Below are 23,846 nucleotides of genomic sequence, written 5' to 3'. Positions count from 1 at the left end.
ATTAAATACGCATGTAAGGAGGTAAATCTAATCGAAATGCATTATTTCCAATCTTCTCAACAATCTTGAAAGGGCCATACCTGATAGGTTTCAGTTTCTTACCTTCTCCTTTCAACCTGTCTTTATTGATATACAACCATACCTGATCATCGACCTAAAAATGATGATCAACTCGATGCTTGTCATGGCACATTTTGTACTTGGCCTAACTCTTCTCTAACTGATCCTGCACTGCTTCATGTATCTGTTGTATCCGTTGAATGAACTTAACTGCTTTGTTTGCATCATCATGTTCACCCACTTTATCCTCTTCACCGAACATGAAATCCATCAGTGACTTTGGTAGATACCCAAAACATGTTTCAAATGGCGATCGATTAGTCGAAGAATGTAAGGCTTGATTGTAAGCATGTTGCACATAAGGTAAAGATTCATCCCACAACTTAGGATGTTTACTACAGTAACCTCGGAGAATATGTATGATTGTCCTATTCACCACTTATGTTTGTCCATCGGTCTGTGGATGAAAATCTATGCTCTTCTTCAGCTTTGTGTCCATGAATCCCCACAAAGTGGACCAAAACTCTCCTACAAAACGAGTGTCTCGATCAAAAATAATGGAAGTAGGTAACCCAAAATGAACCCATACCTGTTCAAAGAACATCTTTGCAGTCTGTTCAACAGTCACTTGCTTTTTGCATGGAACAAGAATGCACATCTTGTTGAATCTGTCAACCACAACATACATGTAATCATTCCCTCTCCTGGACATAGGAAGTCCTCCAACAAAATCCATGGAAATGTTGTCCCATGGTCGCAAAGGAACTGGAAGTGGCATGTACAAACTAATCTTTCGATTGCTTGGCTTGCTAGTCGAACACATCACACATCCTTTAATGTACTTAACAATTGTTTCATACATGTGAGGCTAGTAACAATACCTTTGAATTTGTGCCATTGTTTTGCTTACTCCAAAATGTCCTGAAATGCGAGAAGAATGTGCTTCCCGAATGACATGCGCTCTTTCTGTCTGTGGTATGCACAACTTACCCAGATGATATAACAACCTGTCATGAATATGATAATTGACTTCTTCCACTTGAGCACCATGAGTTAGTGATTCATAAATATCTTTGAAATCAACATATGTACTATATTGTTCTATATAACTTTCATGTTTTAAAGAACTATTTTGCAACACTATTGAAGCATTCAAAGATGGTCTAGGCAACATATCAGCTACTTTGTTTGTGACACCTTTCTTGTACTTAATTACTAAGTGAAATTGTTGAAGAAATCCCATCCATCTATAATGATGAGATTGTTGTAACTTAGTCTGAGACTGAAGCTACTCAAGCGGCTGATGATCTGTGTGAATCACTATTTCCTTACCCATTAAATAATGTTTCCATTTCTTAACACTTTCAACCAAAGCAAACAGTTCTTTATCATATGTCAGATAATTCATTACTGCCTTAGAAAAAGTTTCAGAATGAAAACAAATTGGTTTCCCTTTTTGAAGTAAGACTACACCCATTGCATAACCACTAGCATCTGTTTCAATTTCAAATCGCTATTGAAGATCTGGTAAAGCTAAGATTGGTGTTGTGACAATTTTTTGCTTAAGTGTATCAAAAGCTTTTTGTTGTTTTCCTCCCCACTGAAAGGGAACTTTAGAACCTGTTAAAGCATGTAACGGTGATGCAATCAAAGAAAAATGAGCAATAAATTTCCTCCAATACTAAATTGCACCTATAAAACTTCTAACTTCAGTCACATTTTGTGGTCTTGGCCACTTAACAATCACATCGATTTTAGCTAGGTCTATTTTCAAACTTTCACCTCCAACTACGTAACCAAGATAATTCAGCGAAGTTTTCCCAATCTCACATTTGGAAAGTTTAAGGTACAATTTTTCCCTGTGCAACACTTCAAACACCTGCTTAACATCCCTAACATGCTCTTCTATACTGGAACTGAAAATCAGGATATCATCTAAGTAGATTATGACAAATTTATCAATGTAAGGGCGGAATACATCATTCATAACCTGCATGAAAGTTGCTGGCGCATTACACAAACCAAAAGGCATTACTAACCATTCAAATAGTCCCTGCCTAGTTTTGAATGCAGTTTTCCAGATGTCATTTTTTGCAATGCGAATTTGATGATACCCACTTCACAAATCTAACTTAGTGAAATAAACAGCATTTTTCAGTTGATCAAGTAAATCATCTATCTTGGGAAGAGGATACATGTTTTTGATTGTGATTTTGTTTAAGGCCCTAAAGTCGACAGACATTCTCCATGTCCCGTCTTTCTTAGGAACCTAAATTATGGGTGAACCACATGGAGATGAACTGGGTCGGATGAAACCTTTTTCAATTCCTCGATTTGTTTCTTTATTTCTTCATTCTCTATAACTGACATGCGATACATTCCGACATTAGGAAGAGGGGTGTTAGACATCAATTGTATCTCATGTTGTATTTCTCGCATAGGAGGAAGATGTTTTGGTTCTTTAAATAGACTTTTAAAGATTCTACCACTTTAACCAAACTATCTTTCAACTAAGACTAACAACCTGAAAAAGCATCCTGTAGATCCTTATGTTGTTCTTTTACGACCATGAGTACATATTTCTTACTTGAACTTATTAATCACTTCATCTAATTAATTGAAACTAAATCCAAGTGCGATTTGAGTTTATGTGCCCTGACAATATATTCAATCCCCTCTTTCTTGAGGTGATATTTATGCTCTTTCCTATGAAACACTGCATCACGATCATAGAGATAAGTACTTCCTAGCACTACTCCACATATGTCTGCTGGAAATTGGAATCACATCTAAATCCACTTCATCAATGTAATTAGTTGTAATGGCAAATTTTAACCGACACCGCTTTATGACATTACTCTGAGTTTCTTTCTTTAGCCAACCTAATGGGTCTTGGATGATTTTGTGCCTCCAAACCCAATTTCTTAACTAAATCTTCAGATATTAAATTTGCCTATGATCCACTGTCAAATAATGTATCTATTTTCTTATGCTTAGAAGTTATCCTTATATGACATAATTCAAACCTTTTATCCTCATTCAGACGATTTATGTTTGAAGAAGATGCAGAAGTACTAGAACTTGAACCAGTGTCAGAAGTTTTACTTGTCGAAACCATTGCAGTTATTTTCCCTTCATCACCTGAGTCGGAGCCCAAATATTGTTGGATTGCTACATTAGCCTTCTTTTCACCTTTCTTCTTCTGGAACTTCTTTGGTCTAAGTTCTGGGTGAAGTTTCCAACATTTGGATTCATCATGTCTGATCCTCTGGCAATGAGTACAAGTAGGTCTTTCACTTTCCTTCTAAGTTGTCACTGATCTCTTTCCCTTCAAATTGCTCTTCCTCTTGCTGTCTCCAAATTCCTTGATTTCCAACTGCCTGGATGGTTTCCGTGAAAACTTGAACGGACTACCACCTGATTCAATCTGCCTGGATGGTTTCCGTGAAAACTTGAACGGTCTACCACCTGATTCAATATGTATGGCTTGAACACACACTTCATCAAAGTCATCAGGATTAAACATCAATAATGTATGTTGTAAATATGAATGTAAACTGCCAATGTACTTTAATAAAGTTTCATGTGTATCTAATGGAATACCAAGCACCAAAGCTTTCTTCCTAAACTCCTGAGTAAACTACTGAACATTCTACCCTTTACCTTGCCTCAAATGTTGTCAATCAATAACAGCTTGTTGCATGTATCCTAATGGATAGAAATTTAGAATTGTTTCCTGGGAGCTTTTAAAAACTTAGACCATGAAGAGATGACTTTACCTTTCCGCTTTACATCTATTTGAGTTTTACTTTCCCACCAGATTAAAGTTGTTCCCCCCATTCTAAGTGTAGCTAACTGAATTTTTTTTTTTTCATCAGAAATGTTCTGAATACGACAATACACTTCTAACTGCTTAATCTAGTTATCTAACTTTTCAGGATTCATTTCGCCATCATAAATAGGTAGCTCAAATTTTACATCAAGTTTCAAAAGAGATGATTTCTTAGGTTTCTTCTCTGTTTCAAAATCTGAACTGGAAGAAGAAGAAGAAGATGATGACGGAGATGATGGAGAAGAAGGAGGTTTATCAGCCTTGCCTTTTCCTTTGTCCTTCTTTGATTTCTTTGAAGAAGAAGCTGCATCTCTCACCTTCTTATCTTCGTAGAGTTCTCCCAACATTTGTTGCATGCTCAAAAACACTTTCTGAAACTGTTCCTCGCTCATCTTCTCTTCAGGAGTTTCACCTGCATCAGATCTTGTCATTGTTGATTTATGAGCAACTTTTCGCTTTCCAATCTCTGGATCAAACTCCTCAAGTGTTCCTTCTCCACGTCGCGACTTAGACCTGGTTAACATTCACTAGCAAAAATTCTACAAAACACAACCTGCTCTGATACCAAATTATATGATCTGATATCGATCATAAACTAAAACTAAAGTAGAATTGATTATTTGCCAACAGTGAATTGATCGTTAACTTTAAGTGTTGAATGTGGAAGACTGAAGGAAAGTAGTTGATTTAAGACTTAAATAAGAACTTAAGAAACATAATGAAATATGAATTTGCAGCAAAAATAGAAATAGAAGACAGCAAACATTGATTACGGAGTTCGTCCCTAATGGACTATGTCTCCAGGTCCACTTTCAAGATGGGCGTCCACTTTATTAGGATTGATCGAAAGAGGTCTTTTACATAGCAAAAACACCAGACTGAATGTGCACACAGGCACTTCTAGTCTCTGTCAATAGAAAGCTCTCTCTCCTAGCTTTCCAACACCTGTCTCGGTTCCCAATTCCGCCTCTGGACGACCAAGATACACTGAAAACAAGAACTGCCTCTCTGGCTCAGCATCTGCATACAAGTCTCAAAATCACTCTAATTCCCTTTCTTCATGAACAAAAGGGTGAATGTATAAGTTCTAAGGTTCATTCAAGGTCCTGATGGCTAAAGATGGCATGTATGGGTTGCATTGAATGTTGAGGGTTACGGTCTTGTCACTTTGTGACACTTAAGGACCTAGTCACATGGTGGTTGGATTAAAATAGCACAAACTGCAACCAAGAACCCAAAACAGAATTTGGATATGCATTATTCCGCTAGCGGTCAGGTAACAGTGCGGAATAGCCTGAATTTTTAGCGTGTGACTATCACGGTCTAACTGCAAGCTGCCACCCAAGTGGCTTATCCCTGGCGGTTTTGGTCAGCGGGCGGTGACTATGCATGTGACAACGCACACTTCCGACGGTTGCGGCTCCATCTGGCGGCTTACCCTTGGCGGTTCCGACGCGGTTAACAACCTGTTCACATGCTGACAAACCTTCGACAACTTCTGCGCGATCAATTCCATTGCTATGGTTACTGCCATCTTGGCATTCACATGCCACTCCGACACGGTTCCACTGCGGTTAGGGACTGTGTAAACATTTGTTTGCATTTGTTTTTATAACATGGTCTGAAAGTGGGTTTTGTGTATAGGTTTTGTAATTTAGGTTTATTACATAGTGTTTGCATTAGAGCCAAGTCTTAGGATTATGACCTTAGATTTAGTACTAGGTTTAGGTTTAGGAACTTAACCTTAAACTTAGGTTATTTACACCTTAATTACATCACCATAGTAAAACCATTACGGTCACTTTGTCACAATGACACTCCACCATGAAAACTTTAACCAACATCGGACACTGAAGAACACTGGCGAAGCTGAAGATGACCTAAAATCTCTGGATACACTGGATTGACAAGATCCTCCTTAATCATATGGAACTTTGCAATTATTTGATAGCTAGGATAAATTGTTATCGTAAGACTGGATTGTGCAGACATCAGTATTATTCGAAACATATGTCTGTTGTTTCTGTTCTAAGTCGTATAGATATGTAGATTGATTGAGATGTATATTATTGGCATTCAGAAGTCGATAAAGAGTTCTTGTGATTTGATTTTCCTTTATCATGTGTGTGGCAATTTCCTGATTTACTCTAAGTAGTGATGTTGTTGAGTTGGTTATAGAATCCTCACTCGGATTTTTCATCGTCTAAACTGCAACCTCTGAATATGCTTTTACTTCAACTAATTTTTCATCTTCTTGAGTTGTGATATTGACTAGATCGGTATTTGATCATTTTTCTTCAACTTGTACTATTATGTCTAAAGATTTCGATACTTCTTTCATGATAAGTTCTTCTAATTTGTTTTTCAATGATTTCTTATTATTTTTAAGTTTCTTAATTTGAGTGACTAGACTTTGATCATGATTTTTGAGACGTATAAGTTCTTCAGTTTTTTATTCATCAACTTTATTTTTCAATGTTTTGACGTTCAAGCTTTTCATCTTTTAAATCTCTGATGTGTTCTAATAACTTTTGATTAAGGTTTTCTAACTGCAAATTTTCTTCTTCCTTTTTCGATAGACTCTCGTTGAATTTCTTCTCGCGACATTCATTTTCTTCCTCTAATTTCTTCTTTGCATCTTTGGACTTCTTGACCTTTGCAAGTAATTTTTTACTAAGGTCCCTTAGGCACAAAATTTCTTCATCATTTTCTTTTGACACATTGTAAAACGTATCTTCGAGATCTTAATGTTTCTTTTCTAATACCTTGATTTTTGGTTCAAGTTTTGCAAGTTCTTCCTCTAATATTTTCATTTGCATTCTCTCATTACATTGACGATATTCCGTACTGAATAATTTCCCACATGTTGGACAACATATTTCTCAATTTTTATGAATCCACCAATACCCAATTTCCATTTTAGAAAATGTACATTTAGTCCAAAATGTTGACTTATATGTGGAATTCATATTACACTCCTACTTTTAATTTTTATTTTAATCAAGACAAACCTTCTAAATAAAATTCTCTTTTTATAATTTATAAGTGCTACTTTAAAATTATTCAAATATTTAAAGGGTATTCAAATATTATTTTTCCTTATTTAGAAGAATATAAAATCTTCACTTTAATACTTTATATTTTTTATTTCATATAAAGTTAATATAGCTCCAACTTATTTATTAATTTTAATTTGTTTCAAACTTAACCTTAACCTTGAATAGATTTCTTCGTCCTCAACAAATACGATTTTTCCCAAAGACCTTATCATTTTCTTAACCCTTATAACTTAAGAAACCAGATTCATCCCCCCCCCGTGTCTCGAATCCCATGTGATGGACACAATTCTTGAGGACACGTGTTTGATTTGTGGCTCAAGTGTGTCCGAACACATGGGATTCGCGCGTCCGAGCATGTCCCGATTTCGAGACACGTGTCCCTCTAGAAAAGTATGTGACGGGTCTTTTTAAGCCCAATTTGGGCATCTTTCTCCTCATTATTGTGTCTCTCTCTTGTTGTGGGTGTGTGGGAGCAAGTGGCAAAGGGTTTAGGAACATTTTGGAGGTGATTCAAGCAACCGGTAAGTGCATTTTGCTTCCATTTTTGCTACAGTAGTTTGCATGTCCATTTTGTTTACGTGCTAGTGCATTTTTTCTTTATTTTTTTACAGCTTTCATGGCTCAATCAAGGGCAGCAGGGAATGGAAAAAATAACGGGGAAGAATGTCCCCATTGGTGATGCCCCTCCTATTCCAGTTTCATCAGGGTCTGCAAATATTCCCTCTGTTGGAAGTGGGGATGCAACAACAACTTCAAATGTTGAGGGCAGAATAAATTTAGAAAGACAACAGTTTCAAGAAAGTAAATATCCCTTGTGGAAGTTTGTCATAAGAGATGACATAATGAGAAAACTACAGTTTCTTGTCTTTCTCCTATTGGATGATTAATGAATCTATCAAGATTGTATTTGTAATATGTATGCATAATGTCACAACTTACAAATTTACAATGTAGAATCTAGACCTATGTCTGAATTTGTATCAAAAATGAGAATTTGTGTAATATGAAATCATTGAAATATCTATTTAGTATTATATATATATATATATATATATATAACGTGTCTTGTTCTGGGGGGTCTACGTGCCCTATGTTGAACACTCAAATTTGTGTGTCTTGCATGTCCCGTGTCCCCGTGTCAAGTGACTTAGCTTATAACTATTGATTACTATTGATTTTTATCGCCAAGTAGGGACACTCCTTAATCTTTATCGGATTGTTATAGCCTTTTAATGGTCGATTGTTGTTTAAACTTAGTTAACCAGGTACAAAAAATCAAAGTGGTAAATACCCAAAAGGCATAAAGCAATGCAAGTGTTGTTTTGCAATGGAATAAATTTCATCATTAAGGAATTAATTTCGAATGAATTTTCGAGTGGTCCAAATATGCACCAAATGTCTTACATCATAAAGCACAACACAGGATTGGCATGAATTTATTCCAATTGAACTATGTCGATGCTCAATCAGATATTTTGTAGGTGTATGATTGCTATTGTATGATCAAAGGGTTTTATGTTGAAATATATTCAGCTTTGTAACAATTTAAATGTTGTTTGCGGTAGGAAATAAATCCAACAACGTCTCCACCGTGGCATCAGTGTATTCTTTGGATGTTGCGGTCAACAATACAATTTTGTACAACCTTAGGGCAGTAACAACAACACAAGATGGTATTTCCAGTGGTGTGCTAGGGCCAGTGAGAGATGGAGGGTTGGCGGTAGTGTACTCGGGCGACAGAGACAATCACTAAATGAGGTTTGCATGACTAGAGGCAACAGCGGTGGCTAGAGTGGCATCCAACAATTTGGGCAGTGGCTGGGGTTCATATGGCCGCAAAGAAATTTTATTTTTTATTTATTTTTGTTTTATAATTTTTTTAACTATATTTACTCCTTTTTTCAATTTTAATTTTTTCTACATTTTGGTGTTTTTAAACCATTTTTTCTTTTAAATCCCTTTATATATATAACTCTTTATAATATTTATTTTTGATGACCTAAGGTCAACTTCAACTTTTGATGGCCAAAGGCCAAAATTGAATTGATTGTCGAGCTATAGGAGAAACTCCAAAATCTTTGAGTATGTAGTAAAATCTTGGCCAATGGCCAGGATCAGAGGATGAGGCTCAGATACCAATGTAACGAACAAGGTTTGTATACACGACATAATATTCAAAAAATCTGTAAGATATAAATATCCATTTAGAGGAAAAATAATATATTCATTTAAGAATGTAGAAATGTAGAAGAGATGTGAGATTGATTACAAATGAGGGTCTACTTATATACCTACCGAGTTGCCCCTTCATGAACGGCCATGTCCTTAGAGACATGCCTTTTCAGTATACTAATCATCATTTAATTAATCATTTTTATGATTATTATTATTATTTATATTATTTATATATTATATTCATAACATAATTCATCATATTCTACGAAAGTGTTATCTTTTTCCGTTTGTTTTCTCTAGGAGCCAAAGATACAGGGCCCACATGTCAGATACTTTTACAAATTCTTTCCCGTCAAGAGCTTATAATGCCAATGGCCCTATTTCAAATGACATGCAAGAAGTTTCATCAGAGTGCTACTTTTACCATTTTTTTCATGGAAAACTTGCATGTTGTTTTTGAGCACATGTTGGAGTTCCTTGCAAAAAAGAAAGTGACAAAACTACTGTCATCGACATACAAAATGTTTCTATCGTTAGTAGTGTCTATTTTTAGCCATGCTATGTTTGGCAACAGTGTCATAATTCATACCTTTATTTCGGTCTTCCCTACTTTTTATGCCTTTTTGTTAGAGCTAGACTATTTTTCAAGCATGTGTATATTTAGCTATTTCTATATGTGGTAGGTATAGGGTGTGATGCCATGGTTCCAAGTGTGCAATGGCATAGTGGTTTCCAAGATTCCAAAGGGTGAAGGTAAATGTTAATAGAATCGGACCAGTGATAGAACTAGTTAAAACTTGACCTCAAACACTTGCACCAGAAAGAAACCGAACCACTAATTTGTCAACCAAAAAAATACATAAGATATTCAAATTTTGAAAAAAATATATATACATATTCATGTGCATCAATATGAATTTTTATGAACAAAATTCATATACACAGCAAGATACTCAGAAGATCATAAATATACAAAAAGCCATGATAGGACAAATATATTTATATAAGAATGTACAAAAAATATGAGATCATGAAATTATTACAAATGAAGGTCCACTTATATACCTAGGTAGGTACCCCTTTATGAACAGTGATGTCCTTAGGGACATGCCTCTTCACTAATCTATTATTATGATTATTATTTATTTATTTATATTTTCATTTTTTTTATATAAATTATATTCATAACGTTGCCTTCCTCTTCAGAAAGTTTTGTCCTCAAAACTTATTGCTAATAATACTTGTTATATGTTCCTTTGTCTTGTAATCTATTCTCACTTTTCAAATTTCTTCGAGTTGTCATCTTCGATGATACAAGATGATAGGATTGTCTGAGTGAAACAAAATTGTTGCACTGAGAAGGGATTTGATCATTCTAAATTAATCTTCTGTGGAATCTTGCGGTTACTAGATACTTCGTGTAAACTTTTTATCACAAGACTAAATTGCACTAACATTAGTAGCCTTTGGAACATAATTTTATTGCTTTTGTTCTGAGTGATACAGATATGCAAACTATTGAGTTGTTTGTTCTTGTGGTTTGAATGTCGATAAGGAGTTCTTGTGGTTTGATTTTCCCTTATCATACGCATGGCAATTCTTTGATTTACTTCAAATATTAATGTTGTTGAGTTGGTTATAGAATCATCATTTGGACTTTTCATCATTTGAATTGCAACATCGAAATATGTTTTTACTTCAACTGGCTTCTCATCTTCTTGAGTAGTGATATTCACTAGATCAATATTTGTTTCTTTCTCTTCAACTTTAATTTCGACATTTGAAGATTTCGACACTTCCTTCTCGATAAGTTGTTGTACCTTGTTTTCCAATGACTTCTTGTCCTTCTTAAGCTTCTTAATTTGCATCAGTAATTTTTCACTATGGTCCTTAAGCCAAGAAACTTCTTCATTTTTGTTAGTGGTGATTTTGTCAACTTCCCTTTGCATATTTTGTATTTCTTTTTTACTTTCTTGAAAAAAAAAATTGAGATATCTTGTATGTCTTCTGGTGTTACTAAATATGATTTCAATGTAAAACCCTGTAGTGTTATTTTTTTCTTCTTGTAAGAAAATGTTAAAAACTTCTTCGTATTTAGGATCCTAGATTCCATCCAAGGCAAACCCAAAATTATATCACTATTGTCAAAATAGAAGGTTTTAATAGTGAATTGTGAGATAAAAGTATAATCTTCAATACTTAGTTGTAGATTGTTTATGCCATATTGTTTGTTACTCATCGAATCCATCGTTTCAATTATATTTGATTTAGGAATCACTAATTGGTTAGCACATTCAATACTAACATAATTATTATCTTGAGTAGAATCAATAGAGATTATAATATCCTTTCCTGCAAGTGATCCTTTGATTTTAAATAGTGCACTAACACATTTACTAAAAGTTTTACGAAATCCTTCATTATTGGTCTCCATTTTTTAAATAACTTCCTTTTAATTTTAATTATACCCTTTTTTTTCAAGTTCGAAATATATTTGATATACTTTACAGGGTCTCCTTTTAATAATAACATTATATTAAGAGTCAAACAAACTTTATGTTAAATGACTCTTAGCACCTTTTTACACAACTCACAAACTTTGAATTTGATGGTACCTTTTCCCATAAGTCATGAATTGCATGAACATACATGCACAAAATGGTACAAACAGAACAATAAAAAATTTACAGGTTGATTTAGAATTTCAGACTTAGTTTTGATCATTGTTTTACGAAACGGCCGTACCGAAATGGAAACGGCCGTTTCGTTCCGAGTCAAAAAAAAAAATTGCGAAACGGCCTTTGACCCGGCTCGGTTGACTGGGTCAGCTATGACCCGGCCGAGTCAGCCAATGACACGGCCGGGTCATAGCTGACCCGGTCAACCCGGCCGGGTCCCGTCAAAAAACGGCCGAGTCAATAGCAGACCGGCTGGGCAGCGATTTAAGTTAAAAAAAATTACTTTTTTGCTGATTTGGAGCTGAGGATGTGTGAAGATTAGTTGACAAGTTCTTAGCAGTAGAAGAAGTTGCAGATTGCAAGCTTGATTGAAGACACCAGTGACTCTTCCTCATTTAGGACATCAGTGACCTTGATCTTGATATAACAATAACCATGACAGTGACATTGATACGCACCAGTAATCTTGTTATATTACAGTGACCCTGTGGCAGAATCCTTACAGTGATGTTATCTCTATGACAATGATAGCAGAGTTGAGCTGAATCATTGCAAGCTACTAGGGTTGAGCACAATTCTTAATTCAGAATTTGGATTGGCTTGCTAGTAAAGGAGTTAAGAGTGATGTGTGACAGTCCCCTGTATAGCAATAACCTTGATATGGCAGTGATAGTTGGGCAGTGTGTGCAATGATAGTAGCATGTTTGATGTGGCAATAATCTAGCATAACGGTGACATTGATGTTGGATAGTGAAACTTGCTGATTGTCGGATTGACATGATTGATGACAGCGATATGTGATTGACGGTGATGATGACTGTAATGAAAATAGTGAGATTATGATAGTCCCTTCTTGACAGTAGTGTGCAAGCAACAATAACATGAGTGGAGGTGGCATAACAGAAACAGTGGCAGCAGTAGCAGCAACAAAGGACAGTTGGAGCAGTGGTAGCAGGGGCAGTATGAGGCTTGAGCTTAATGAGTCAAAGAAGGAAGTGGATCACCTCAAAAGCATGTTGCAAGAGGCAAACAATAAGGAAAGCACCTTGACAAACTAGCTCAAGGAAAAGGACCTTTTTAAAATATTTAAAATTATGTTTTTTTATAAAAAAAATAAATATTTAATGTATTTTTTACAACGACCGAGTCATTGAAATCGAGCCGGCCGAGTCATTGCCGTTTCCGTTTCCGTTTCCGAGTCGATCCTCGGCCGAGTCCGAATCCGAGTCCGTTTTGTAAAACATTGGTTTTGATAGACAATGCTACAAGTACAGCACAAATGGTATGGTTGGATTATGTAGCTATAATTTATTTTTCCCGGTCGAAGGGTCAGCGGCTCTTGACAACGGAATAATATCAAAATAGATCCGTTTATATGTTGGTGATCTACAGCAGCTGGAAAATGCAAGTATAGATAGCCACTAGGTAAAAAAGTCAGCAGGATTCCAATCAACAATTTTTAATTCTTCAATCGCCTCTCAACTTGAGTGACTTTTCCGCTCTCATTACAAAGTGCTCTATGTTAGCTAGTGGATGAAGGCAAGGAGCAGTGGTAGCTGCTGTTCGGTGAAAGAAAGTAGGAGAAGGGAACAATGGAAGAAGAAACCAGCCACGATGGAATGGCAATGTGGTTGGACCGATACAACAGTGTGGAAGAGAGGAGAAGGCCGTTGTGGCAGCACTTTGTCAACGGCCTGCATCAGGCGGCATTGCGTCAGGTGATAAGCACAGTTGTGTACGCCCACAGTTAGTTATTTTTATTTGATTTTTGTTGGTTTTTTCTTTTATAACTTCTTTTTATTGTTGCTTTTTTAATATTGATTTTTATATAACTCTTTTTTTGACCCTTTTTTTTAATTTGATTTTTTTAATATTTTTTATATTATTTTTATATAACTTTATTTTTATTATTTTGACTCTTTTTTTATAATTTGATTTTTTTAATATTACATATTCTCTTGTTCTTTCTTTTCTTTTTTTTAAATGGACAAAGGCTTGAAGGCAAAATGGAGAACCTCCAAAACCTATGGCTAAAAGCCTAAATTCCAACAACTAACTTAACAAAGGGTTGATGGCCAAAGGCCAGATCAGAATGGCGCTATGCAGTGGTTGAGTGGCCAGAGGATCGAACAGCTCTGAAACCAATGTTATGAACAAAGTTCCTATACATAGAAGAATACTAATATCCATGATAGGACAAATATATTTATATAAGATGTACAGAAAATATGAGATAATGGCATTGTTACAAATGAGGGCCCGTTTATATACCTAGATAGGTGCCCCATTATGAACAGTCATGCCATTAGGGACATGCCTCTTTACAAATCTATTATTATGATTATTATTTATTTATTTGTATTTATATTATTTTTATGTAAATTATATTCATAACATGAATCCATACCATTATACACAAAGTTTCTCATGTATATAGCAAGTAAAAGTGCACATATCCAAAATAGCACCAAGAGCAATCTATCTCAGAACCAAAGTACAAGCACAAAGAGTCTCTAAATGGCCTTTAGAATCCTAAAATAAGCATAATAATCATAAATAACTATAGTCCAGACCCTAGACTCTACAATATAATCATATGTCAGTATCATTTCAATTCTCATCATCAACATCCCATTGACCTGCTTTTGTGGTCACCCATTGCACATTAATAATATTATCCTATGTTACTGGATCCGTCAGGCCTAGCGGCTGGATCCGCAGATCCCCGGATCAGAGACGGATTCGGATCCGGATCCACGAAGATCCGCCCCACCCAACATTTGTTTGTCTATAATATGGTTTGACGTCAGCACAATTTCCAAATTATACTTCAGCACAGAATCTAGAAAGAAAATGTCAGTGGACGAATAACCCGATATTGGAAAAATCAGCGGTGCGAGAGTTCATTAATCTGTGTAATATGATTTGACGTCAGCACATATTTTCAAATTATATCTCAGCGCAGAATTCCAGAAAGAAAATGTCAACAGATGAATAGCGCTATATTGGAAAAATCAGCCATGGGAATAATTAACAAGAGAGTTCATTAATTTCAAGATTATAAACCTGCGGTTGACCATAGTATAAACTTTATTTCAAGATTATAAGATATGGATGTTGGGATATTCTAATTAAATTATATGTTTATTTTAAAAGTTTAAGGAAGTTTTATAAAGTAACTTCATTTAATTTAAATATAATAATTATTAAATTATATGTTTATTTTAAAGGTTTCATAAAGTAAGTTTATTTAATTTAAATATAATAACTAGTAATTAATGTTTCAATAGTATGATACATTAATTTTAATATATTAAATTAATAATTATTTTTTTCATCTGAAATTAATAATTATTTTAAAAATATTATATAGAAGTTTAATATTTAAAATTTTAAACAGAAATTATAATTTTTTTATTTTATACAAATTTAATTAATATTTATAAATAATATATTAATTCTGATACTATTTATCTAATATATCTAATATATATTTTTATAGGTACTATATATAAAAACTATATATTTAAAAATTAATATATGTTTTTATTTTATTTTTATATAAATTTAATTTTTAAAAATTATAAAATATTTTATATTGTTTGTACTTGCCGTATCCAGATCCTAGCTTTTCAAAAAACTGGCGGATCCGTATCCGAATCCGGATCCGAATCCTGGTAACTTAGATATTATCTTATTATCTACTCTAAAAAGAAATCAGACCAGCTCTAAGCTGCTGATTTTCTACACTGACCAGGAAAGCTGGATGGTTTCCACTTCAAGTTACATAAATTTATTCTCGCATGTGGGCTGATTCCAGAAATTCCAACACTAACATTTTGAATCCAAGCAGTCACATCTTGAGCTGGTTTAGTGGTAGCAGATACATAGAACTAAGTAAACTAAATAGACTTGACCCTTTATGGATCAACCCCTCAGTGATATGTTATGGTTGTTATACTAAATCAGTCATCACCTAATTAAAGCAGTGTGCTTGGTAGCATATACCATAGATATTGGCAGACACTATATCTTCCGTAATGATATCCAGCAGAAGAGAACCCAATCAACAAATATCAGCAAAGATTCTCATGATAACAAGACAGATTTATGGGAAGAGTTCAACAATAACCAAGATGGAGAATATGTGAAACTTACAATCGAATTATTCATGACTGCCACACGTCCAGACACATCTAATGCCGGAATTGTCATTGCCTGCAGATGTGGCATAGAGATGATTACAATGGAGAGTAACAGGCTTCAACCACAACCAAGTCAGCATCAAGAATAAACACCCTAATTTATGAAATGAACAAAATCTACAGGAAAGAACATACTGGACTTCATCCAGTTGTATTCTCCTATGGCAAGAAAATAGGACAGAAACGAAACCTCAGTCAAGAGAGTCCATGTCGAAGCAAGGGTAAATGCACCACGTCCAAATGGGAGGGCGGTAGTTCGTGGTGTAAGATGCCACAAATGTCCCTGCATGCATATCTCATTAAATCTTGTGAGACAAAAAACATAAGTGAAACAATACATAAATGATCTTAGCTCGAACCATTTGCATATCAAGATCATGAGACAAGAATTTCAATAAGCAGAAATATAGCTTCAGTTTTATGAGCCTCAATATATAACATTTATCATGTACCCAAGTATAATTGGCATAACATTAACTAAAGTTTCTTATCCAAGAACGGAAAAACATAGTATACAACTAATAAAGGACAGCTTCCAGAAACATTGATTCTTGAAATTTCTGCAAAAATTGGAAGGTTTTACCAAAAAGAAGCTTGTGAGTGGGACTAATAAAGCCACTTAAATTTTTATCAATTGTTGACACATTTTTGCATTACAATATATATAACTGATAGGGGAAAATATGGGGAGACATAGAGGACTAAACATAAATCTTATCAAGATACAAGGCTCAAAAGACATCTAATACATTGCTCAAAGAAGACTGTAGAGAACAAAGTTCATACTTAAGTTAAATACTCCATAAGACTTGGAATATGTAGATCTCCATTTTGAGAATACAAGAATATATATTATAATGTATGAATGAGAATAATGTTACAAATGAGAGTGAGGGCCTGCTTATATACCCTAGGCAAGTACCTCTTCATGGAAGGTCATGTCCCATTTAGACATGCCTCTTCAATACTAAGCACTAATAAACTAACCATTATTACAATTATCATCATTATTTATATTTATATTATTTATATATATTCTATTCATAACATTGTCTTCCCCTTCAGAAATGTTTTTCCTCAAAGCTTGCCAATGAAAAGGTTTGATCTATTTTTCTGTTTTGAATGTCTTCTCGTCTCAGAACTGTCATCTTTGTTGATACAAATTGACATGATCTTCTAAGTGATAAACAAAAATGCCGCACTGAGAAGGGGTCAGACCATCCTAAATTAATCTTTTGTGGAATCTTGCAGTGACTGAAAACTTGTGATGAATTGTTATCACATGGATGGATTGCACTAACATTAGTATTCTTCAGAACATCAGTTTGTTGTTTCTGTTCTAAATGGTACAGATACATAGCTTGATTGAGTTGTCCACTCTCGTGATTCAGATGTCGATAAGGAATTCTTTTGATTTGACTTTCCCTTATTAGGTGTGTGGCAATTTTTTTATTTTTTTCTAGTACTGTGGTTATTGAGTTAGGTACAAAATCTTTGTTTGGAATTTTCATCATCGGAATTGCAACATGTGAGTGTATTTTTTCCTTCAACTAACTTATCCTTTTCTTGAGTTGTGGTATTGACTTGTTCGTTATTCGTTCCTTTATCTTCAACTGGAGTTGTTACGACTGGCGACTTCGATACTTCCTCTTAAATATAATGTTTTAACTTGTCTTTTAACGACTTTTTGTCCTTTTTAAGCTTCTTAATTTGCATCAGTAGTTTTTCACCATGGTCTTAAGCCGAGAAACTTCTTCTTTTTTTCAACAGTGATCTTGTCAACTTCTCTTTGCATATTTTGTAGTACGTTTTTACCTTCTTGAAAAATTTCTTTTGAGATATCTAGTATATCTTCTGGTATTATTGAATTCGTCTTCACTGTAACATCTTGTAGCGTTATTTTTTTCTTTTTGTAAGAAAATGTCAAAAACTTTTTCTTCGTATTCAGGATGAAGGAACCTAGGGTTTCCATCCAAGGTGAACCTAAAATAATGTCACCTTGATCGCTCCATAGGTTTTGAACTGAGAATTGTGATATGAATGTATAATCTCCAATGTTTAATTGTAAATTGGTTATTTCATATTTTTTGTTGTTATAACATCTAATTTTTCGATTATATTTGACTCGGGAATCACTAATTGGTTTGCGATTTTAGGTTTTATGTAATTTTTATCTTCGGCTGGCGAGATAGCGATAGTAACATATTTTCCCGCAATAGACCCTTTAATTCTAAATAGCACTAAGGCATAGTTATATGAAGTTTGTGGGAACCTTTCGGCCTTCATTTCTGGTTTAGACTCCATTTTTCTAGACCTCGGGGTTTTGAAGATACCCCTTTATAATTTTTAGAATAACACTTTATACTCTCTCTTTTTTTAATCTTCAAAACTTTTAATTATTTTTTGGCCTCGTTTTTTTTAATAATATCTCTCCCTTTTAGTGACGTAATAATATATCAACTTGAACCTTAAAAAAAAAATCTAATAGTATCTCTCTCTTTCCCTTTTAGTGATATAATAATATATCAACTTAAACCTTAAAAGTATCCCTTACCTATAACCTTGATATGTATACACACACACACATATATATAATAAAATCTTCGAATATCATTCACTTAATATCAAATAAATTCCTTATATATTCCTTTGAAAAAAAAACTTGATTTATCAAGGGTCGCGATGCTCCCAGTGATGATGTTTGATGAGTAAGAAAACAGGTGGAATGGTTGGCAGGAAAAAAAAAACGTGAAGGTCAATGACAATGGTATACACAGTGAACAGGGTATAGGGAACAAGGTCACGTCGAGTGACTATCGTGACAGAAGAAATGACAACAAGGAAAATAGAAGAGAGGCACGTCAGGGGTTCGATGAGAGGGCATTTAATTGCAGCAGGGATGACAGTGAGTGGTCGAAGGCTCAAACAAGGGAACACGGCAAAATGGAGAACCTTCAACATTATGTAGTGAAACGCTTCAATAGAGATAGCAACAACGTTGACGAAGATTTGATGGCCAAAGGCCAGATCAGACTGGCTTTGTGCAACAATTGAGAGGCCAGAGGACTGAACTACTCTGATACCAAATGTAGAGAACAAAGTTCGTACTTAAGTTAAATACTCTAGAAAACTTGGAATATGTAGATCTCCATTGAGAATACAAGAATATATATTATAATGTATGAATGAGAATGATGTTACAAATGAGAGTGAGGGTTTGCTTATATACCCTAGGCAGGTACCTCTTCATGGAAGGTCATGTCCCATTTAGACATGCCTCTTAGGTACTAATTACTAATAAACTAATCATTATTACAATTATCATCATTATTTATATTTATATTATTTATATATATTCTATTCATAACAAAGACATGAAATACCAACAAACTCCGAGAGTAGCCTCCATTACTACTCTACCGTGACATGTGAAATATTGTCACTGCAGGGTGTCCTGAGTGTTACTATTGGTCAAACAAGGTCTGCAAGAACAGATATTTGGTTAAGACTAATTTTATTATTGTATAGAGATTTAGTTGTACAAATCATTGCTTCAGACCTGTTTATTATTGCTTTCCCACAACGTGTATGTTATGAACAAAGTTCGTACACAAACAAGTTAAATACTCCAGAACACTTGGAATATGAAGACATCCATTAAGGATAGAAATATATATTGAATAGGTATAAGAGAATTGATATGAGATGTTGTGGTTACAAATGAGGACCTGCTTATATACCTGGGTAGGTGCCCCTTCATGAATGGTCATGTGCCTCTTCAGCAACTAAGTATTATTAATTAATCATTATTATAATTATTATTTATTTATATTATTTTTATATGTTTTATCCATTACAGTAAATTACTAACAATTCTCCTCCCTTGTCCTCACAAAATGCAATGATAGTAGAAATGATTCACTAACTCCCTATAAAAACGAAAATTGGATCACCCACAAAAAGATAGCAAACGATGCTCCAAAGGTGAATATGTAATAGCCCCAATTTTGATAATTCATTTGAGAAGATTAACAGAGTTTATTGGGGAGCTGCTAGGCATAGCGCAATTATTTAATTCAATTTTGGGAGAAGATTTCGACTTGAGGAGCTTAGGTGAAAAGGAAAGATTGCAGCTCATTGGCAAGTGGGTGCCACAAGAGAGAGAATTTAATCAAAGGGGTGCGCACTTGTGGAGGAAGACAGAGAGAAAAAGGAAAGTGCACTTGGAGAGCAAAAGAGAGAAATAGAAAGGTGGTGAACTAGTAGAGAGTGGAGGCCACCAAGGAAGAGAGAGGCCAACAATTATAAATAGAGCAAGGAGGCTCTTATTTGGGACATCTTGGATCATTTTATGTTTCATCACTAGTTCCCTTGAGCTGCTAGGCCAAGACAACCCGTGCTATTTAGCAGAATAATTTTCCAAGCAGGAATTCCACTCTACCTTCGGTGAACTTTGAGTGTCACCCTAGGAGAGCAGAGAGGAGTCCATTCAGGATTTTTCCAGGGGCTTAATTACAAAGCACACTTTAGGTAGTGCGTGCTACTAAGGGCGTAGAAGCAGAATTCGTGGAGCTTACTGGAACACAATTAGTGGGTACTTTGGATCGGGATTTTGTCAGGAGATTCCTTTGCTTTGGAAGGTGGTTTTGGAGCATTCTTGGGAGCTGAATTGAAGGGAGTTTTCGGGGACGAATTTCTCCCTAATAGAGAGTTGGCAAGAGTATCAGGAGAGAAGTTGTGCATGTAGAAGCAAGAGGAGAAGTAGGGAGTCTGGGCTAGGAGAAAGACGGACTTCCAGAGGAGAATTTAGCCAGAGTTGGGGATATTTCCAGCGGTGGATTTGGACTTAATTCAGCGATATAAATATTGTGGGACGTTTTCTGTTTATATTGGGCAATGCGCACTTGTTGAGGGTCACCGTGTAGTGGTGGATTCAGCCCAAACCCTTTATGGGTTTTTGTGGGTTTATTGAGAAGAGTCTCCAGCCAATTTTTGGGAGGTATTGTTAATATAGACTTTGCTATCTTCAACCATCATAACTTGAAGAACAAAGAATCATGAAAAAGGCATTGAAGAACAAAACAAATGTAGCTTTTCCATTATAAAAAATTTAAGGACAAACAACCTATGAAGGGAGATACAATTTCATGAATACAGAATACATAAATAAACATTACATTATCTTCATAAAAATAAGATGAAGAAGAAGAAGAATCAAAGTCAACAAACTCGAACTCGGCACAACCTCCATTGGCCTGGGACTCGCAAAACTTGAAGACTCAACAAAACCTGGTTCAAGACTCGACAAAACTCTGCAAATAGATCAAAACAAAAAAAAACAAAAAATACAACAAGTTCTGTGCAATATGGGTCTAAGTTGAGTCTAATGGGTCAGAGTCAAGTTTGAGTTGACTCTGGCCAAGTCTACAGAGTCTCGCATGTCCAATAAAGTTCCAAGTTTGGGTCAAATAATCTGCTCAATCGTGACTCACAAGGCTCCTTGTATCATTCATTTATTAATTATCAATTATATTTATTTTATCCTATATGGAATCTTTTATGTTACCCTTTTCATGTTTGATAATGTTATTAAGGACAAATCACTAGCCAAATTACAATAAATATCCATAATTCTCTCCCCGAGGCATTAGAAATTTTTCTCTTTCAAGGCAAAGTCTACTTTGATCACTCAACAGTCAAGCCATATCAAATCCTTCGCCAACTTCTCAGATTCTTGGCCTTCAAATCACCAAACTTAGTCCCTTTCCAGCCTATTCACATACTTAGCCAAGGTTGTCTTCTTATCCCTTTCTGAACCAGACTCGCACTTGATCAATTTTGCATCAATTGCCCCTAGAAAATTCTCATAAATTGTTCAAATACATCAAAAAGTTAAAAACACACATCTACATTTCCCACTGGACATAGAGTTTTCTCGTTTGAATATGAAAAAACAATCTTTATTAATGGGTTAGTTTTTTCCGTTTCAGTGATTATCGACTGGTACCTTGATTTATAGTGCATAGTTATCATTCAAGGTAAGATGAAAAACTTCTACACAATTTTATTATAAATCCAATTTTACCTGTTGGTCTTCATCAATGGGGCCATGTGCCGAGTGAATCACTACAGGTGTTGCTGAACACAGGAGGCGCCTAACCTGTCAATTCCAGCCAATTAAATAAGCCATGCACAGCAAAAACTATAAAACATGTCTTGAACTATTGCAATGCTCGAAATGCACTAGAGGTCACTTTTTCATAAAGCTTGTCAACTTGGGGATAATAAACGTCTATTTAACGAAGGAAATATTAGTCTTTTATGACAGTAATTCCAAAATTTACATCAAAATAACAACAATTTCAAATTCTTTTATTTTAAATCTAACCAAATATTAAGGCATGCATGGACAGTAGTAGCTGTTATATAATAATGCTTGTTTATCTATCAAAAACAATGACTTGCTGACATCAAGCCACCTCAACCCTCCATCTTCAGTCCTCAAAATTATAGAAAAGCACTGAATGAAGGCAGCTTCAGTATAAATCAGACTTATTTTAATAAGATGCAACATTCACAGCTTCCTCCAACTTCCTGTATAACCAAGTAAAGCTTCAGAGACTTTGTTCTGCATTACAGTGTAGTAATTAAACCTTTCGTGAAAGGTCTCCTATAAGCAGCTGCTTTCTTAGAATGACTTCAATTTGCACACAAAGCATTCATGGGTGCTGAGTGCATACCGTATGATGCTTCTGCCACTTCCGTAATTCTTGTCCAAAATTGCTTGCCAGTATTTTTAGTTTCTATTGTTTAAACTCTTTTCATGCTAGGGGTTTTGCTGATCTTTAGATGTAAAATGGATATGTAATCTAAATCACCTCTACTTAACAATAATAATATTCCGGATGTCACTTATACATCTTGTAGATGTATGGACCTACCAAACAACTGTTTCATAGAGGATAGTAACAGTAGTGATAAGTTAATAATCAATGTTGTGATAATCGCAATCGGGATTGATTCGGCAAGGGTCCGGAAAAAAGAAAAAATTATAAAAAATTGGGATAAAATCGGTAAAAAAAAATGGCAAAATTTAAAAACAAAAAAAAAAATACAAAAAAAAATCATTTTTTAAAAAAATACAAAAAAAAACCATTTTTTCCTATCAGATCGCGATTTTTTCAAAACGGAAAACTCGCTGATTTAATCGGCTGATTAAATCATTGCGCAAAAAAACCATGATTTTTTCAATAAATCGCGATTTACTCGCGAATCTCACAACACTGTTGATAACTTTATCTGGAAAGCATAAATTTCAAAGTTTCTGAATGAATTGCCTAATTGATTTCTGGAAGACTTTCCAGAAGAATAAAGTAACAATCAATTTTACACAAATTAGCAATTGCTTTCTTTATGTGCATACTGAGGCTAGAGATATGATACTATGTCCGATGGTTGCATCTTAAACCTGATTGTCCTTCAGAGCAGATTTTTGCTCATTGAGACAAGTTTGTGCTCAGAACATCAAACACTGTGGTAACCAACATGCCTAGTGTGTGACAACCATGATAATTACATATCCATTAGGGTTCTATTTGAAACCAAACCTGAAACTAGAATTAATAAATAATATGGGAAGTCTAGGGAAGAACGAATCAGCAGGAGATAAGTTTGTCAAAGAATCATTAACCCTAAGATGATCACTTCTCAATGTTCTCATATATTGTCTTATCTATTTTGCCCTTCCGGGTATGGGTTCAATCCATATTTACTCAGCTCAGCTTGCTCAAAAACTCAAAGACAAAACAGACAAGTTCTACTCGACTCAGTAAGCACT

The 23,846-nt window shown here is 34.8% G+C and overlaps 1 protein-coding gene across 1 annotated transcript in view; it reads right to left on the bottom strand.

Annotated features, from left to right (window-relative positions):
• EMB2771 (E3 ubiquitin ligase) overlaps positions 1-23,846 on the bottom strand; it is a 497,708-nt gene that overhangs the window by 244,321 nt on the left and 229,541 nt on the right. The window contains exons 13-15 of the mRNA XM_089384149.1: positions 22,095-22,169; positions 16,200-16,292; positions 15,963-16,022 (exon numbers count right to left, since the gene is read on the bottom strand). Of these exons, the coding sequence (XP_089240275.1) occupies positions 15,963-16,022; positions 16,200-16,292; positions 22,095-22,169 (228 nt within the window). The remainder of the gene's footprint in view (positions 1-15,962; positions 16,023-16,199; positions 16,293-22,094; positions 22,170-23,846) is intronic.

Source organism: Pinus tabuliformis, chromosome Q (assembly GCF_031772625.1).
Source record: "Pinus tabuliformis cultivar Carrire ecotype Pingquan chromosome Q, CPIR1, whole genome shotgun sequence".
Taxonomy (NCBI): domain Eukaryota; kingdom Viridiplantae; phylum Streptophyta; class Pinopsida; order Pinales; family Pinaceae; genus Pinus; species Pinus tabuliformis.
This window is presented reverse-complemented; position numbering and strand designations above follow the sequence as displayed.